Source organism: Rhincodon typus, chromosome 14 (genome assembly GCF_021869965.1).
Source record: "Rhincodon typus isolate 14 chromosome 14, sRhiTyp1.1, whole genome shotgun sequence".
NCBI lineage: Eukaryota > Metazoa > Chordata > Chondrichthyes > Orectolobiformes > Rhincodontidae > Rhincodon > Rhincodon typus.
Window position 1 is genome coordinate 48,499,686 of NC_063345.1, and position 15,781 is coordinate 48,515,466.

Genomic DNA, 15,781 nt, shown 5'->3' on the forward strand with positions numbered 1-15,781 from the left:
GGTGGGAAGGTGGGGGGAGTTCTTACGACAATCAGTAATGGCTGCATTGTTGCCATTAGGCTAGCTTTTTATTGCAGAATTTCTGTTTTACTTTTAAATTAACTTCAAATTCTACAAGTTGCCATGGTGAGATTTGAACCCATGTTCCCGGAACATGACCCTAAGGTTTTGCAGCTATGCCACTGTCTTGACCACGTCAGAGAATCAGAGCAAGAAACCTCGGACATGAAATCTTTAGACTTCAAGAATGACCCATTGACCAAAGTTTTCTTTTTTCCCAAAAAGCCAATGTGTAACGAAATAACCCCAAAATGCGTGCGCATGTACTTTGTTAGGGAAAAAAAGAAACTTTCTGTTTTGCAACGGTGTTTATACTTCTACGTTACTGACTGCTTTAATCAATGCTTCAGAAATTTTGTTTTGATAATAAACCTGTACTGGCATTGCTCGATATCTTGTCATTTAAACCCTGGGATTTGAAACAGTATTTATTTGGAAAATGTACTTTAGTTTGATATTGTGACCGATAGAATAGTGAGACTGGAGTGACAGTGCGCTCCTTCAGCCTGTTATAACACGGGGGGGCAGATTTTTAAAAAAATTAAAATTAATGAAGGGATCATATGCTGTCCTTTGACATTGGTTGATGGGATGAGTAAGGTGGGAATGTAATGAAGCAAAAAGAAAAAAAAAAAAAACACTCCTTAGGACAAGAGTTTCCATAGATGTTAGGAAGTATTTGAACAATTGGTTTCAAAGTCACTAGTCTTGTAACAGATGACAATAAAACTTGTGAAGTACAGGAGATTTCCTGCTGGGTGCATCGTTCAAAGGCCATAGTTTCAGTAAGCAGAGGAAATTACAGATTACTTGGATTGATGAGGATTTATGGATTCAACTTTTTAAAAAGTGATTGAGAAACTGAGCAGGTCTGGCAGCATTTGTGGAGAGAGAAAGTTAACATTGAGTCCAATGTTACTCTTCTTCAGAGCTGAAAGGAAAATTGTCTTTTTCATGCTGTTTACAGAGGGGTAGGAGAAGAGATTTGGAGCTGATTGTGAGGATACGACGAGCAAAAGCCAAAGGGAATGCTAAAAGTTGAGATAGAGGTATGAAATAGATATAAAATAACATTTTTTCAGCTGAGCAATGGCAACAAGGTATAGGCCTAGGTGAGCTTGAAGTCAAGATAGAGGACAGAAATGATTGAACTCTATGTTAACTCCTGAAGGCTGTAAAATACCAAAGTGTAAAATGAGGTGTGTTCCTCCCACTTGCATTGAGTTTCTCTGGGCCACTACAACAGGCCTGGGACAGAAATGTTTGTACACGAGCAAAATTCTTATCAAAATTACAAGCACCAGGAGACTGGATTCATTTATATGGAGAGAGCAGAGGTGTTCTGCATAGTGGTCACCCAGTTTGTGTTTGGTCTCCCTCATGTAGAGGGGCCACATTGTGAGAAGTGAACACTGTAGGTATGTAGAAAATAGTACATATAAACTATTGCTTCAGCTGGAAGGTGTGTTTGGGTCTTTGGACAGTGAGGAAGGAGGAGGCAAAAGGAAGTTCAACTGCATGGGAAAATGCCAGTGGGGAGAAACCGTGGAATGGTAGGAGGGTGGGTGGTTGAGGAAATGGTCCATGTGGAATACTGACAGTAGAGGGGAATAAAGACACATCGGGTGATTGTATTCTGCTGGCAGAGGATGATCCTTTGAAATATGGAGACATGTAGGGTGGAAATGGAGGACAAGGAAAACCCTATCCTTGTTCTGGGAGGGAGAAAGGAGAAGAGTGGATATGGCTGGAGGTTGGTTGGGGGTCGTTGGTGGGTTGTGGAGGAGGACAAGTTGTGTGGGGTGGGGAGGGGGTTTATTACTGGAGTCAGCTTGCAGTGGATCTCGGTGGGCAACTTATGCCCAGAAGTGAAAAACAGCAAGCTCAAAAGGAGGAAAGTGTCAGAGATGGATCATTGAGAGAGGAGGATGGAAAACCAAATGATTACATTTTTCCAATTCTAGGCAAGAGCAGGAAGCAGTACTGTTGACATCATCTACGTATCAGGGAAGTATTTGATGCAACACCCACCACCCCGGTCCCCTAAGTAGAACCGGAATAAGGAATGTTTCACATACCCTGCAAAAGGTACAGGCATAACTGGTATCCATAGCTACACCTGACTTGGAGAAAGTGAAGCGATCTAAAAGGAGACAAGTCATGCAAAGTGAGGATGAGCTCAACCAAGCAAAGAGAGAGAGGTGTGCTGGATGGGAAGGAAGAGGCCGAGAGCTTTCATAACATCATAAATTGGGGATGGAACAGTAGAAGATTTACACATCATGATCTTCTGCAGCTTTGCAAGGTGTTTCACATATTAGAGGATAATTTCCAGAGTTCTTTCTAAAGCAACATTAAGATCACCTTTTTTTTTTTAAAAAAATACCTCTTCCAGGAGAGTTTGCAGGCTGTCCTGGTAGGAGATGGAAGTGTGGAGGAACTGAACATGTTGGTAAAATGGATACCATTTGAGCTAGTAAACCTAAAATGGAGTTTGTCAGAAGAGTTTCCCATGTAGATGGCAAGAATTGAAAAAGAAAGTTGAGATAGGAAGAAATTGGTTCTGATTGGCAAGAACAGACTGAAAAGATGGATCCACTGGAACTATCTATCTATTGTGCATTTTGGGAAGGAGGTAGAAGTGAACTTTTCAAATTGTTCTCAGTCAAGTTACTATGGTCTTAGAAACTTTCCCCCAACTGCAGTGAAGCCAAAATAAATAACCCATTTTTAGTTTAAAGTTTTTTTAATATAAACAAATGGGCTTTGTTACATCAGATAAATGGCAAAAATGTTTTGACTTTGAGAGCACTAAAAACAGCCAACTGTCTAAGAGTTGGATCATGCAGCACTCAATTATGAACTTTTCTATTGGCAATTAGAATAATGAATTCAAAAAAGATTCCTAACTAATTTTCTGTTACGTTTGAATGCAGGTTCGGGTCGAATTGATTGGTTAGATTACTTATACAGCTTTTATTTTCCCTTGCCCCCATTTACAATTTCTGTTGAAGGAACAAATAAAATGGAGAAAAAATTCAACCAAGATTTAATATGTTTTCTCTAAATGGTACAGTCAGATTTTCTCAGCCTACATTTGAGGAAGAACATAGAGTTCCAGAATGTGTGCACCTCAGTTAATTTGATGAAGGCATCACAGTCTGTGCACCATGGTACACAGAGACAGTTCATAAAGTTTACATGAGCTGGCAGTTCAGTGAATATTCTCCAGCAGTTAAACGTTGAGGATAGTCCATGTTAATCGACCCAGGACCCATTTGTTGACTTCTGAGGGGGGGTCACTAGACCCAAAATGTTAACTCTGATTTCTCTCCACAGATGCAGTCAGACCTGCTGAGCTTTTCCAGCAAGTTCCGTTTTTGTTCCTTTTTATTTATTACCAGTTGTAGTCACCAAAAAAGGTATAAAATTTAGTTGTTCCAACTTTATTCAACATGCTGTATAGTGGAATACGAAGGGCAGAGCTGTACAGTTATCAGTTTCTTCAGTTTGATAGCTATGCACCAAAACAAAAATGACGCCGATCATATTTATAACTTGTGTTTTTAATCTGAGATTGTTCAAGAATAATCATAGTCTCAAGGATGGAGGCTTTATGAGCAAAATAGGGAGGTAGCAGCTGAATATTTTAATCCCGTAAAATGCGTCTTGTTTTTAAACAAGACGTAGAGGATAAATATAGCAACTATAGACTGGTAATCTGATATAGAGGAAAGCAATTGAACAAGTAGATTGATTCGAAAAGAAAGCCAGCTCAAATTGGTCAGAAGGAAAAAAAAAAGTACAATTAATTTAACTTTTTTCACAATATGACAGAGTTGGTAAGAGCAAAGTGGTAGGAAACAATAGTAATAAACAGTTGGTTTACTGGCCAGAGGAAGGAGTTTACCCAGGCATTAAAACTAGGACCACTACTTTCCTGGTTCAATTTAATGTCCTTGACTTGGGGATCGACCACAGGACACAATTTAAAAATCTTCAGAGGACTACAAGAAAGTATTGGGAAGAGGACACTGCTAGGCTTGTGAAGTGTTTGGACTGAACAAATTTAATGCCATGAAATACAAAATGATTATTTTCTTTTTCTTCCCATGAAAATGTAAGTACAAAATAAAGGGGACATTTCTAAAGGGTGCAAGGATAAGTGACACCTGGAGGTATGTGTATTCAAAAGGTGGCAGGTAGGTAAAAAGTGTGATTAAAATAAAAGGCATACAAGACCCACACAGGATCCTGGACTTCATTAACAGAGGTATAGGAGTGAAAGGCAAAGAAGTTATGAAGTTTTTTTTTATAAATATAAAACACAGATTAAACCTCAACTGGATTATTATTTCCAGTACTGAGCACCCTCTTCATTTGAATGTTTTAGAGAAGGGGCAGGAAAGATTGATGAAAATGATTCCTGGAATAAGGGCTTTCATTTACATGAATAATTTGGAGACGTTGAAAGTGTTTGCCTTCTGAAAGGTTAAAGGAATTATTACAGATGTTCAATGTCATGCAGGGTCTTGACGAAGGAGGAGATGGGAAAAACTGCTTTGGCAGAAAAGTCAGGAACTCAACACTGATTCAAGGAAAATGAAAGCAAAACACAGCAGATGCTGGAAATCTGAAATTTAAAAAAATGCTGAAGAAATTCAGCAGGTTTGGCAGCATCTCCAGGGAGAGAAACCAGTGTTCCGAAGAATCATAACAAACTAAACATTAACTGTGTGTCTCTCTCTACTGATTTAAGGTGAATAGGAGAAGAGTCAACAGCAAAGCATGGATTTCTTTTACTGCAATGAGTGGTTAGGACCTGGAAACTAGTTGACCAATTATAGAATTGCCAAAACAATCATTTATAATGCGCTGAGGTCTGGAAATGGCAGCAGACATGGCTAAATGAATGCTATTGAGATACTATTGTAACACGTTAATGTGTTTAGTGTAACTTTAACACCCAAATACAAGTAGACACTGCCTGATGACAGCACTTCCAAGTCACTTAAAATCCATTTGAGGCAGAGAGATCTAGCTGCCAAGCACAAGACAGGACATTGATGCGAATCCTCTTAGCTGCTTCACCTGGCTCCTTGAAGCTACTTGTCCATCCAGCATCAGCTCAATGCCCATCCATAACCAAGAACCAAAGGCATAGCTATTGATACAGTGGAAAACTCTTAGATGCTTGGATTTTAAATATTTTCTGACCAGCATTCCCTGGTTAATATTTCTATCCAAAATGTTACAAGAGAATGTAATTAAAATTATATTCTCTTTGAATAAAGACAACAACTTGCACCTGTTATAGTAGGGAATGCGAGTTCTGTAATAAAGCAGGGAGAGTGAGGGGGTAGTTTAAACTTCTTTGATTATAATCGAGGAGCTACTAACTGCCTCAAAAAGCACCATACAGAGGCTTTTTGGGAATGGAAATTGTCTATTTAGGCTGTTCATTCTGCACTCGGTTCACCTCCACTTCAGGCCTGGTTTTCCTGAAGATTCCATGTTCTAGCAATCTTGAGATGGAGGTGGGATCACAGAGATGGGATTAGTCCAGTATCCAGAGTCCTACCTTCAGCCTGAGAATCTGGCCCCTGATACCCTCCTCCACTGTCCCTGCCATGTAGAACTAATATTCAGCAACCAGGTCACTTTGGTGGAACAGGAACACTGTTGCACAGGAAACAGTACGAAATTTGAAAAAGGAAAACGTTAATGCTGTAAAACAAATCTCTTGAATATAGAGATATAAACAAGGGTTTGGATATTTTGAATACCTACAACACTTGATTGATCGAAAGTTCAAATCAAACAAATTCATTTACAGAAATATTTCTGAGGATAGGTTATTTTCTGCTAGGAGTAATATCCAACGGAAATTAGTCCACAGAAGGAAGCTATTTGAACTTGTGCTGTTTTAAAAGTACACATTTATCAATTTTCAAAGGCATATCAATGAGAGGCAAACTTCTCATTAACCACTTCTTTCAACTGGGGTAATTTATTCTCTAATTACTTACTATTTTCTGCTAATAGGGAGTCTACAGAACAAAAAAAAGGTAATGCAATCAATCATCGGAAATTATACTTCGATTCTGGGTCAGAACATCTTTCCAACTTTGGTTTAGGCATGTGTACAAAATCAAATCCATATCTGTAGATTAATAAAGAGCTTTGAATCAGCTACCCATTCGAAGCTGTGAATTTAGCTGCACTGTGACTTTGGACAGTTTTCCTGAAATTTCCATTGTTGCTTTAAAGATCTCAGATCAGTCCGTATTGAATCCTTGGCTGGTGGGATGGTGTCAGTGGGGGAAACGGTAGTCTTATTTTTCCATGACAAAATTAAAAGTGGGAAAACGGACAAAGTATCACATATCTGGACAAGAATCCCCTTCTTTCTTTAGCCAATATCCACAGGAACCATTCCTACGCTTCAAGAGCTATCAAGTGGCCTATGAATTTCTCACTGGCTTCAGATACCTTCATGGAATGGATGATCACCAGCACCAACCTCAAAATCAGGCCACAACAGATGGTGTTTACTTTTCCCCTAAGAAGGAAAAGAAAACCCATGCACAAAAAAAAAGCACTGACATTTAATTTGAACAGATAAATGTGTAGTCACCATCCAAGCAGGAAATCTAACAATAATACTAAATATTGTTTTTCGGAAAGTTAAGTAGCACAAATTACAGAGAGAATTATTTGTACACTCGCATGCAGGCAGAAGATATACAGAATCAAGCTGCTTAATGTTTTGGTGATGAATGATGAGTTAAACAGATTGCAGACAGTCATTATATTATGTATTCCAATGTAAAATGGACCATTATCACATTGTTTAAAATATTCAGCCTTATATGATACCTTCCTTCCAGACAATAGTGGGAAATTTTGACGTTATATGGAAAATGTTCAAGTTTTTATGAAATCTCCTGCGATTGTTTTGCCGAGATTAGTTTAGCTCATTTTCTTCATGCTACTGGGAAGATGCGTGCTTTTCCATTTGGTTCATCTCTAGAGAGTTATTTTACTCGGATTATGGAGTCAGCAGCAATACAGCCGAAGTGTTGGTGTGGTGTTAGTTCCTTTTAAAATCAATTAACACATTTAGTACACGGATGAACAACCTTTTCCCAGTTTAAGGTTTAATATGCTTTGACTGCAAACAATAAGCAACTTATGCACTTTGAAATGCATAATTGTTTATTTCAAACAGGTAACCATCTATACATAAATATTTACAGACAAATATTTTATGAATTCACAATATTTCCAAAACTAAAAATTCTAAGCAATGCACATACAAATTAAAATCAGACAACTAGAATAATGCAAAACAAATGACTTTCATCAAATGAAAGATAAAACAGCAGAGTAGAAGTCTTGCTGTTTTGTGAAGCACAAATGGACCTAGAACTGACAAGATTCGTCAGTGTTCACACATTCAGCTGGAAGGGTCAAGCAACAGCTCCTGCCATGACTTGAGCCAGAGCCTATATAAGTGTGAGGAATGAATTGCTAGAACAGTTGAAATCAAAGTGGAAACATTCTGCATTAAAGTAGTGAATAATTCTTCCAGGATGGAAGGTGGAGCGTGCATCTGTTGTGATGCATAAAGTGAAAGGTCGGCTGTAGGTGAAGAAATAGCCTTGAGATTCCAAATGTGGTTTACACAATTACAGTGTTTGCCTATGTAGCTTTAGAGACTGAAAGGCTTATTTATTTAAAAAAAAAAAAAAAAAATTTTTGTTTTACTACCCATGGGAATATATTCTTACATGGTAAGGTTCATAGAGAATTATTCTGCTACACATCTAAAGCAAGGACATGACTACACTTTCTACTTATAAAGTAGCAATGAAATCTTGTCGTCATAAAATTCCCAAGTTGGTCATGCTCTGGAGAATTACCATTCTGTCTTCTTCCTGATTGCTATTCTTGTTTATATCCTTCCTGCCCCTACATTTTTGATCATGTTGTAGGCTCTAAAACATGATAAATGCACAAAGCTCTCAGTTACTAATTAGCTTTTTCCTGTACTTAAACTAAATAGGGACGTTAGAATTAAGCTTGGATCATGATTTTATCCAGCTTTTCAATGTTTTTTATTTACTCATGTTGTGTTGAAACATAATACAGAATTAAAGCTGTCACTTCATAACTGTCTTGCTTGATAACAACCCACTTCATTTGCAGGTTTCATAATGTGGTGAGATTCAACATTGCACAAAGGAATGGAGTACTTTCATGAGTATCACAGGGCTATCTGGGTTGTCAGGAAGTTGGACACAACCTGGGCTATCACAATTTCTGGATAATCTTGCATTTTTTTGAATGCACAAGAAGCACTGCACACAATTGTCCCTTTGCTTACATATTTTCAGTGCATCAGAAGTTATAATGACACTATATTGTGGAGGTGCCAACTGAGCCCTCTTTATATTAGTGCTATTTACCCAAACATTATACTGCATTATTTCTAAAGCAGAGCAATGACTAATCAAACCTATCATCTGATTGTGTTACTGGCATGCATTAACGCTTCCCTGAAGGTGTTAAACCCACCCCAAAGGTGTTAAACCCCTTAGCACCTTTGGAAAAAGTTTGTATTTGTTGGATAGTAATGGGGAACACACATCACTACACAGAGTCATGCGGCATGCAAACAAATCTTTCAGTCTAATCCATCCAGGCCAACCAAGTTTCCCAAACTCGCCTAGTTCCATTAGCCTGCCTGTGTTTGGCCCATATCTCTCTAACTCTTTCCTATTCATGTACCTATCCAAATGTCTTAAAAATTTTGTAACTGTACCTGCATCTGCCGTTTCTTCTGGTAGTTCATTCCACATGTGCACCACCCTCTGTGTGAAAAAGATCCCCCTCAGGACTCTTAAATCTTTCTCCTCTCAGCCTAAAAAATATGCCCTCTAGTTTTGGACTCCCCTACCCTAAGAAAAAGACCTTTGCTATTCACCTTATCTATGTCCCTCCTGATTTTATAAAACTCTATAAGGTCACCCTACAACCTCCTACCTTCCGTTGAAAAAAGTCCAAACCTATCGAGCCTTTCCTTATAACTCAAACCCCCCCAGTCCAGGTGAAATCCTGGTAACATTTTTTCTGAACCCTCTCTAATTTAATAATATTCTTCTTATAAAACATGGCAACCAGAACTGTACACAGTACTCCAAAATGGCCTCACTAATGTCCTGTAGAATCGCAACATGACATCCCAACTCCTAGACTCAATTGTCTGAGCAATGAAGGCAAGCGTACTAAGTGCCTTCTTAATTACCCTGTCTACTTGTGATGCAACTTTCAAAAGAACTATGTACCTGAACCCATAGGTCTCTGTTCAACATCACTACCCAGGGCCCCACCATTTACTGTACAAGTCCTACCCTTGTTCATCTTTCCAAAATGCAACACCTGGCATTTATCTAAATTAAACTCCATCTGCCACTCCTCAGCCCATTGACCCAATTGATCAAGATCCCTTCGTACTGGGAGGTAACCTCCTTCACTATCCACTATACCACCAAAATTGATGGTATCCGAAAACTTACAAACCACGCTTCCTAAATTCTTATCCAAATCACTTCTATGACAAAACAGCGGACCCAGCACCGATCCCTGCTGAACACCACTGGTCATAGGCCTCCAGTCTGAAAAAAAACCCTCCATCACCAGCCTGTCTCCTACCATCAAACCATGTTTGTATCCAATTGGCAAGATCTCCCGGAATCCCATCTAGTAAAAGAGGGTGAGGAAGAAACAAGCACAATAGAAGCAAAGGGAATACATTCGTCCCGAAATTCAAATATTACTGGAAAAATGCAAAAAAAAATTAAAACAAAAAACAAAAAGAATGATCAAATTAAGAAATTGGCCTGTATGTAGTTGGTCTGTGAATAAGATGCAAGAACACTCCAAGAACCCAATAATGTATCATTGGGAGACAAAAAAAAAATGAAATTACCTGGTGTTTGATCCAGGTGTTAGTTTGACAGGGAAAGGCTATGTTTGTTGCCGTTGCAAGTACAGGAAATGCCAGGTAGCTACCCATGTAAAACAACCCTGGAACTGAGCTAACTGCAATACCAAAAACAGGTTAAACAAAAGCAGAAACTTTGCAGGTCTGGCAGTATCTATGGAGAGAAAACAGTTAATGTTTTGAGTGTTTCAGAGATAGTAGGAACTGCAGATGCTGGAGAATCTGAGATAACAAGGTATAGAGCTGGATGAACACAGCAGGCCAAGCAGCATCAGAGGAGCAGGAAGGCTGACGTTTCGGGCCTAGACCCTTCTTCAGAAAAGAAGAATGTTTTGAGTGTGCTTCTTCACTAAACTATGGGTCACAGTGGTTTGTTTCAGATGTCTAACAATCAAGTTCTGTGGAAGGGTCACCGGACCCGAAACGTTAACTCTGTTTTTTCCCCGCCTCAGATGCTGCCAGACCTGCTGAGCTTTTCCAGCAACTTTGTTTTTGTTCCTGATTTATAGCATCCGCAGTTCTTTGTTTTTAAATCAAGTTCTTCGTTTTAATACAGTTTTTTGAATAAACTCTTACCTATACTTTAAAGATAAGCTTTGTTTAGGAAGTGATCAGATCTAGTGTATATAGTGGTGAACAAAGGGGCAGTGAGCATTCAATGGTCAACACAGTCACACAAGGATGGCATTAGCTCCACCGATTGCCAGTTCCAGTGTGACGACAAGGCATACTCAAACTAGGTAGAATGCAGAAAGCATAGTTTCTTTAAAAGCTGAGATTATATTGAAGGTGCAAGTTTTGGTTATGGATACAGTATGAAATATATCCAAGTGACAGGTGAATGCAGGGCAAAACATATTGTTTTAGTTTTATTCAAGGAAACAGAATTACAAATTAAATGAACAAATTGTGCACAGCTATACAGGCTAGTCAAAAGAGAGATTTTCAGTAAAATCAGAAAAATCTAGAAAATGTTCAACAGGGGAGCATGTGTGAAGACAAAAATAGAGTCAATGTGTCAGGTTGATCACCTCTTATCAGAACCTATGTGGATTCAGATTTAGAGGCACAACTACACGAAACAGAAAGTGCTGAAATTGTCATCCAATAGGAGCCCTCAAGTAGATCACAATCCAGAGGTGAGGTAAAGTACAGTTCTCACCCATTACTGTACCCAAATGACTCCATCATGCTGTAAGAACTCACTCATTCAGTTGTTGATTAAATCACCGCTAAGCAATTAAATACAAATGTTCAAAAACAAAGTGGATTCAGTTGACAGAAGATTCAATCATATGGTAATAGACAATGGTCAGTTTTCACACTCAAGAACTCACATGATGGATTGAATGGTTGAATTCTCATTCCACCATGTTTCCTTTTCTTTTTGTTATCAGACTTCACCACCACCCAATTTTAAATCTGAATGTTTTCATTGCCTGATAAACTCTGATGGTTTTTCTTTGTTCTTTTGCAGATAGATCATACATGAAAACATCCATCCTATACTGAAGGACAATTTTTAAATTGAACTAAACCATGTACTGACAACGTTACCACACTCGAGTGAAACCGTGGCTGGGTACAGCATGTACTTCAAGCCTCTTTCCTTCAATTCAGCCTCAGTTGACACATTTGTCTACAGGATTCATAATTTAAAAAAATTAAAAAAAAAACACATCCAATGCGATGGATTAGTGCTGCAGCATCATCTGTGCTGCAGGTAATAATCGCCAAAATGCAGCAATGTTTTTGTAACAGGTTAGCTGCGCCAGTTGATGTACATAGCAACAGAGATGCTGGTTGGTTGAAAAGTAGTATGTTATGCTATTTTGAAGAACACATTGGAGAGCCAACTTAGACTGAAGTGACTTTATGGACTGATGAATTCACAGCACAATAAGCTTGATTCGAGGCTGTTAAATGCCTTAGTCCAGAGACAACTGAAGGACTTTGTAATGGCTGAAGGAATCCTGCAACAAAACTGTCTATTGTAATTATGAATAAAGCTTTCTCTGTTAAAACTGGTCTATTTTAAAAAAATGACCTCAAAAAAAAAAAGGAGAAAGCAACAAATGTTTTGCTGAATGATGACGTCCTTTGGTTTTGTGATCCATCTTAAAAGAGATGCATTGATTTATCATTAACATCTTTTCCACTCTGCTCAAATATTGGGGAAGGAAGTGAAATTTATGCATTAGAAATGTTAGGAAATGAAACCTTTTTAAATGGCTAGTTGCTCGTGTACGCTACCATACTTTCGTTCAGAATATTTAGTTGAAACTTCAACCTCTGATCAGAGAAAGGAATGTTAACTAGTAAAGATACAATGTTAATAGAACTTTTCAGTTTGTCTTTTGTCTTTGCAAAGCTGTTCACAGAAAAGACATTATCCCCTGCTGTTCGGTTCAGATTGTCAGTGAAAAAAAAAACGGTGCTGATGTTAGTTATTAAGTTTATAGCTGTGTAGTGAAGTAAAAACACAAGTCCCCTGCACATCATGTGCAGAGATCATTAAAGAAAGCTTACACAAGCAACTTAAATACTTAATACAACACTGTAAACAACCTCAGTGGCAAATGGCTTAAGTCTACACTCCGTTCCAAAGAGGAACATTTCCCCACGTAATCATCACTAAGTGAAGAAATGAATTGTAAATAACTTGAAGTAAATTAAGAGACTGTGTTGGGTAATTCAGATCATTCATATTTTTGCTTTATTAAAGTGTACACCGACGGATTGGGAGTTACACTCCATATCTCACTGTTAAGGAAAATTACACAAAGAAAATACCACTCCTTACTTCAAGAATGGAGCTTGAATTTTGTCATAGAAATTTTAAGATTTCACACAAGCAGCACAGGATTAAATAGTAATATGCAGAGCATTGTCACAGTCACATTTTGTGCGTAGAATATTGTATTATAAGCAACCTGCTGAAAGAATAGGCAATATCATTTAAGGAGACTGTATTCAGCTTACTCATTTGAACACAAGATGTTCACATGGTAGCTACGAGACAGAGTAAGTGCATCATATGGAACACATACACTAATATCTAGAGGATAAAAAAAAAAATCATGAGTTATGCACTTCTTCAGACATTGGTGAAGTTTGTCCTTTTCAAAAATAATTGTGCAGTCATTTGTCCCTGAATTTTGTAGTTCAATGAAAAGACTGGACTTGATCATGTTGATTGCTATTAAACCCATCTTGATTATTCATCTTTTACTCAGGGCATAGGAACTACAAAATCTGCAGCAGCAGAAATATTACCTGCCTAGCATGAGGCACTATGAACTATAAATTTTGCTATATGCTTTTTGGGAGAGTTCATATTTCAGATGTGGTGGCAGATAATAGAAGTTTGTTTTCTTAAAAAAAAGGAATGCAATTAGTTTGCAGGTAATAATACGACAAGCTATTAAAAAGTTAGCTTTGATCTATCAAAAGTTAGAATCCTATCTGAATAGCAATTCCATTTCACTAAAAGTCTGAGTTTAAGTTAGTCATCTGCAGCCCTTGAGAAATAGTTGATGATGTCCATCTAGCCAGAGATGTCAATGTTGTGCCATGGGAAACAGCATTAGAGTTTTAGAATCTGACTATCTTAAGTTACATTGTTCCCTTAATCACATCATACAATTCATATCATATCACCTCAAATGCCAAAACACATTGTGCACATTTTTGTTTATACCTTATATCTGCTGTTACTTCAACCAAAACACTAATTCCCTTCCTAGCATTCATGACATTGTTTTGAATCTGAATCATTTCCTGTCATATGATATTGCTCTTAAATAAATCGCTGATCTTCAAATTGTTTATGCTCCATTCAGATTGTGAAAAACTTAGTCACCACGTGTTTTCATAATCAAGTATTTTGAACTTCCAAACTGGATTCTTATTTGGGTGTGGAATGGCAGTGTTCTGATGGATAAAAGTGAACTCGATAGATCCGAAATCTCATCTGAAACACACTAAAATAGAAATTGCTGGAGAAACTCAGCAGATCTGGCAGCATCTGTGGAGAGAAAACAGTTCTGAAGCAGGGTCACTTACCTCAACGTTTAACTCTGTTTTCTCTCCACAGATGCTGCCAGATATGCCGAGTTTTTCTGGCAATTTCTGTTTTTGTGTTTCAGATTTAAAGCATCCACAGTTCTTTGTTTAAACAACTAAAATCTATTTTTCTGACTAGGCCAAGTCACAATCTCAAACCATTTCTAATTTGGAATTTCAACAACTTATTATTCTCATTGGTCTGAGTTCACTGTAATAGTTTTGGCTATAATATTGTACTTTAAGCTCACAATGGTTAGCCACTATATTTAAAATCTCCAAAATACCAGTTAACAAAGACCACCACTCACCAGTGTCACAATGAAGGACAACTGGATGATGTGTTCCAGCAACTGGCTATGGTCTCCACGATGGTACCAAAGTGAACTAGTACATCTTGAACACTCAACCAGTTAATATCACACACAAACTGAGATTCAAATATAACTTAGTAATGAACATACAAAAATATAATACTCACAGTAAAACCTGATTATAAAATGTGAACATTATTCATTTTTCCTATTGGTGTTAAAAATAAACAAGAGTAAGTAGAACTGTTGAAAACAGAAAGACAACCAATGCAAATTTAGTTTTCATAATATATATTTAAAGTACAGAGGAAAATACAGCATATTATGACAACAAAGCTTGAGCTCCTTTTCTTGCCCCCAGAGTGACCAGTCCTACTAGCAATAATCACACATCAGGATTACAAGTCCATTTAATCCCATAGCTTCATAGGTTTGAGGCAACTACAAGTAATGTATATTTTCTAAATATAAGCCAGCAATTGTTTTCTCCCACTACACACATATTGCACCCACAACTCCAGCACGACTCGAGTTTTTAAACAAAGAGACCTACCTAAACTAGAGGCTGAATCTTGCAGAATATTGAATTGCAGGAATTAAAATCAATTTCCATTGCAGAAAACTGTATATTTTCTTTGTATGATAAAACTAAACTTGGATTTCATTCAGTTTTTGACACTGTTCATCCTGTCAGAAGATCTCAAATAAAATAAGAACAATTTCATTGAATTCTAGTTGCTGGACATTTTACACATTTTGGTGAACTGAAGTCCAGAGCAGTAAACAAGCAACACCTGTATCTACTTCAGCCTGAGACAAATTAGAATCTCTTCATTGCATGGGATTTTGTTCCACACATTACAGGAAAGATGTAATTCACATTGAAATGTGTTTAATTATCAGCATGTGATAGGTATCACATTACTGAACTCTGACTAGCCATTGTTGGGTCAGCTGAAAACAATTTGAGGGGTGCCAGGTTATGGGTGCTCAGAATGCTGCTGGTCAATAAATTGCTGAGAAGCTTTTTTTTTTAAAAGATGTTTATTGAACTGCATTCATTTAATTCATAAAACATTACTGTTTTGTTTTAAATGGAGATAATAGTAAAGACAAGCATCAAGGTTATTGGCATCTGGATTACATAGTCTTTTCAAAGCTGGAAAAACACATTTCTGCTGTTCAATTTATGGTGGAAACCAGATCTTGCCAACTGACTAATGTTCAATGGATTCTGTCAAAAGGTTATTTTGAAATAATCCATTTAAGAAGGAGAAAAGTGCTTTTTGTGTATGACAAATGGTCTCTTATTAATCTTGTAATATGAACACAA

General features: G+C 37.6%; 1 protein-coding gene and 1 long non-coding RNA gene across 3 annotated transcripts in view; one reads left to right on the forward strand and one right to left on the reverse strand.

The window, feature by feature from the left end:
• Positions 1–12,407, forward strand: part of dacha (dachshund a) — a 355,808-nt gene extending 343,401 nt beyond the window's left edge. For both annotated transcript variants that reach the window (XM_048605493.1, XM_048605494.1), the window contains exon 11: positions 11,547–12,407. In XM_048605493.1, coding sequence (XP_048461450.1) covers positions 11,547–11,581 — 35 coding nt within the window. In that variant the 3' untranslated portion in view covers positions 11,582–12,407. The remainder of the gene's footprint in view (positions 1–11,546) is intronic.
• LOC125484901 overlaps positions 1–15,201 on the reverse strand; it is a 78,244-nt gene extending 63,043 nt beyond the window's left edge. The window contains exons 1-2 of the long non-coding RNA XR_007263703.1: positions 15,002–15,201; positions 14,616–14,656 (exon numbers count right to left, since the gene is read on the reverse strand). This is a non-coding gene — a long non-coding RNA (uncharacterized LOC125484901). The remainder of the gene's footprint in view (positions 1–14,615; positions 14,657–15,001) is intronic.
• Between the last annotated feature and the right edge of the window lie 580 nt (positions 15,202–15,781).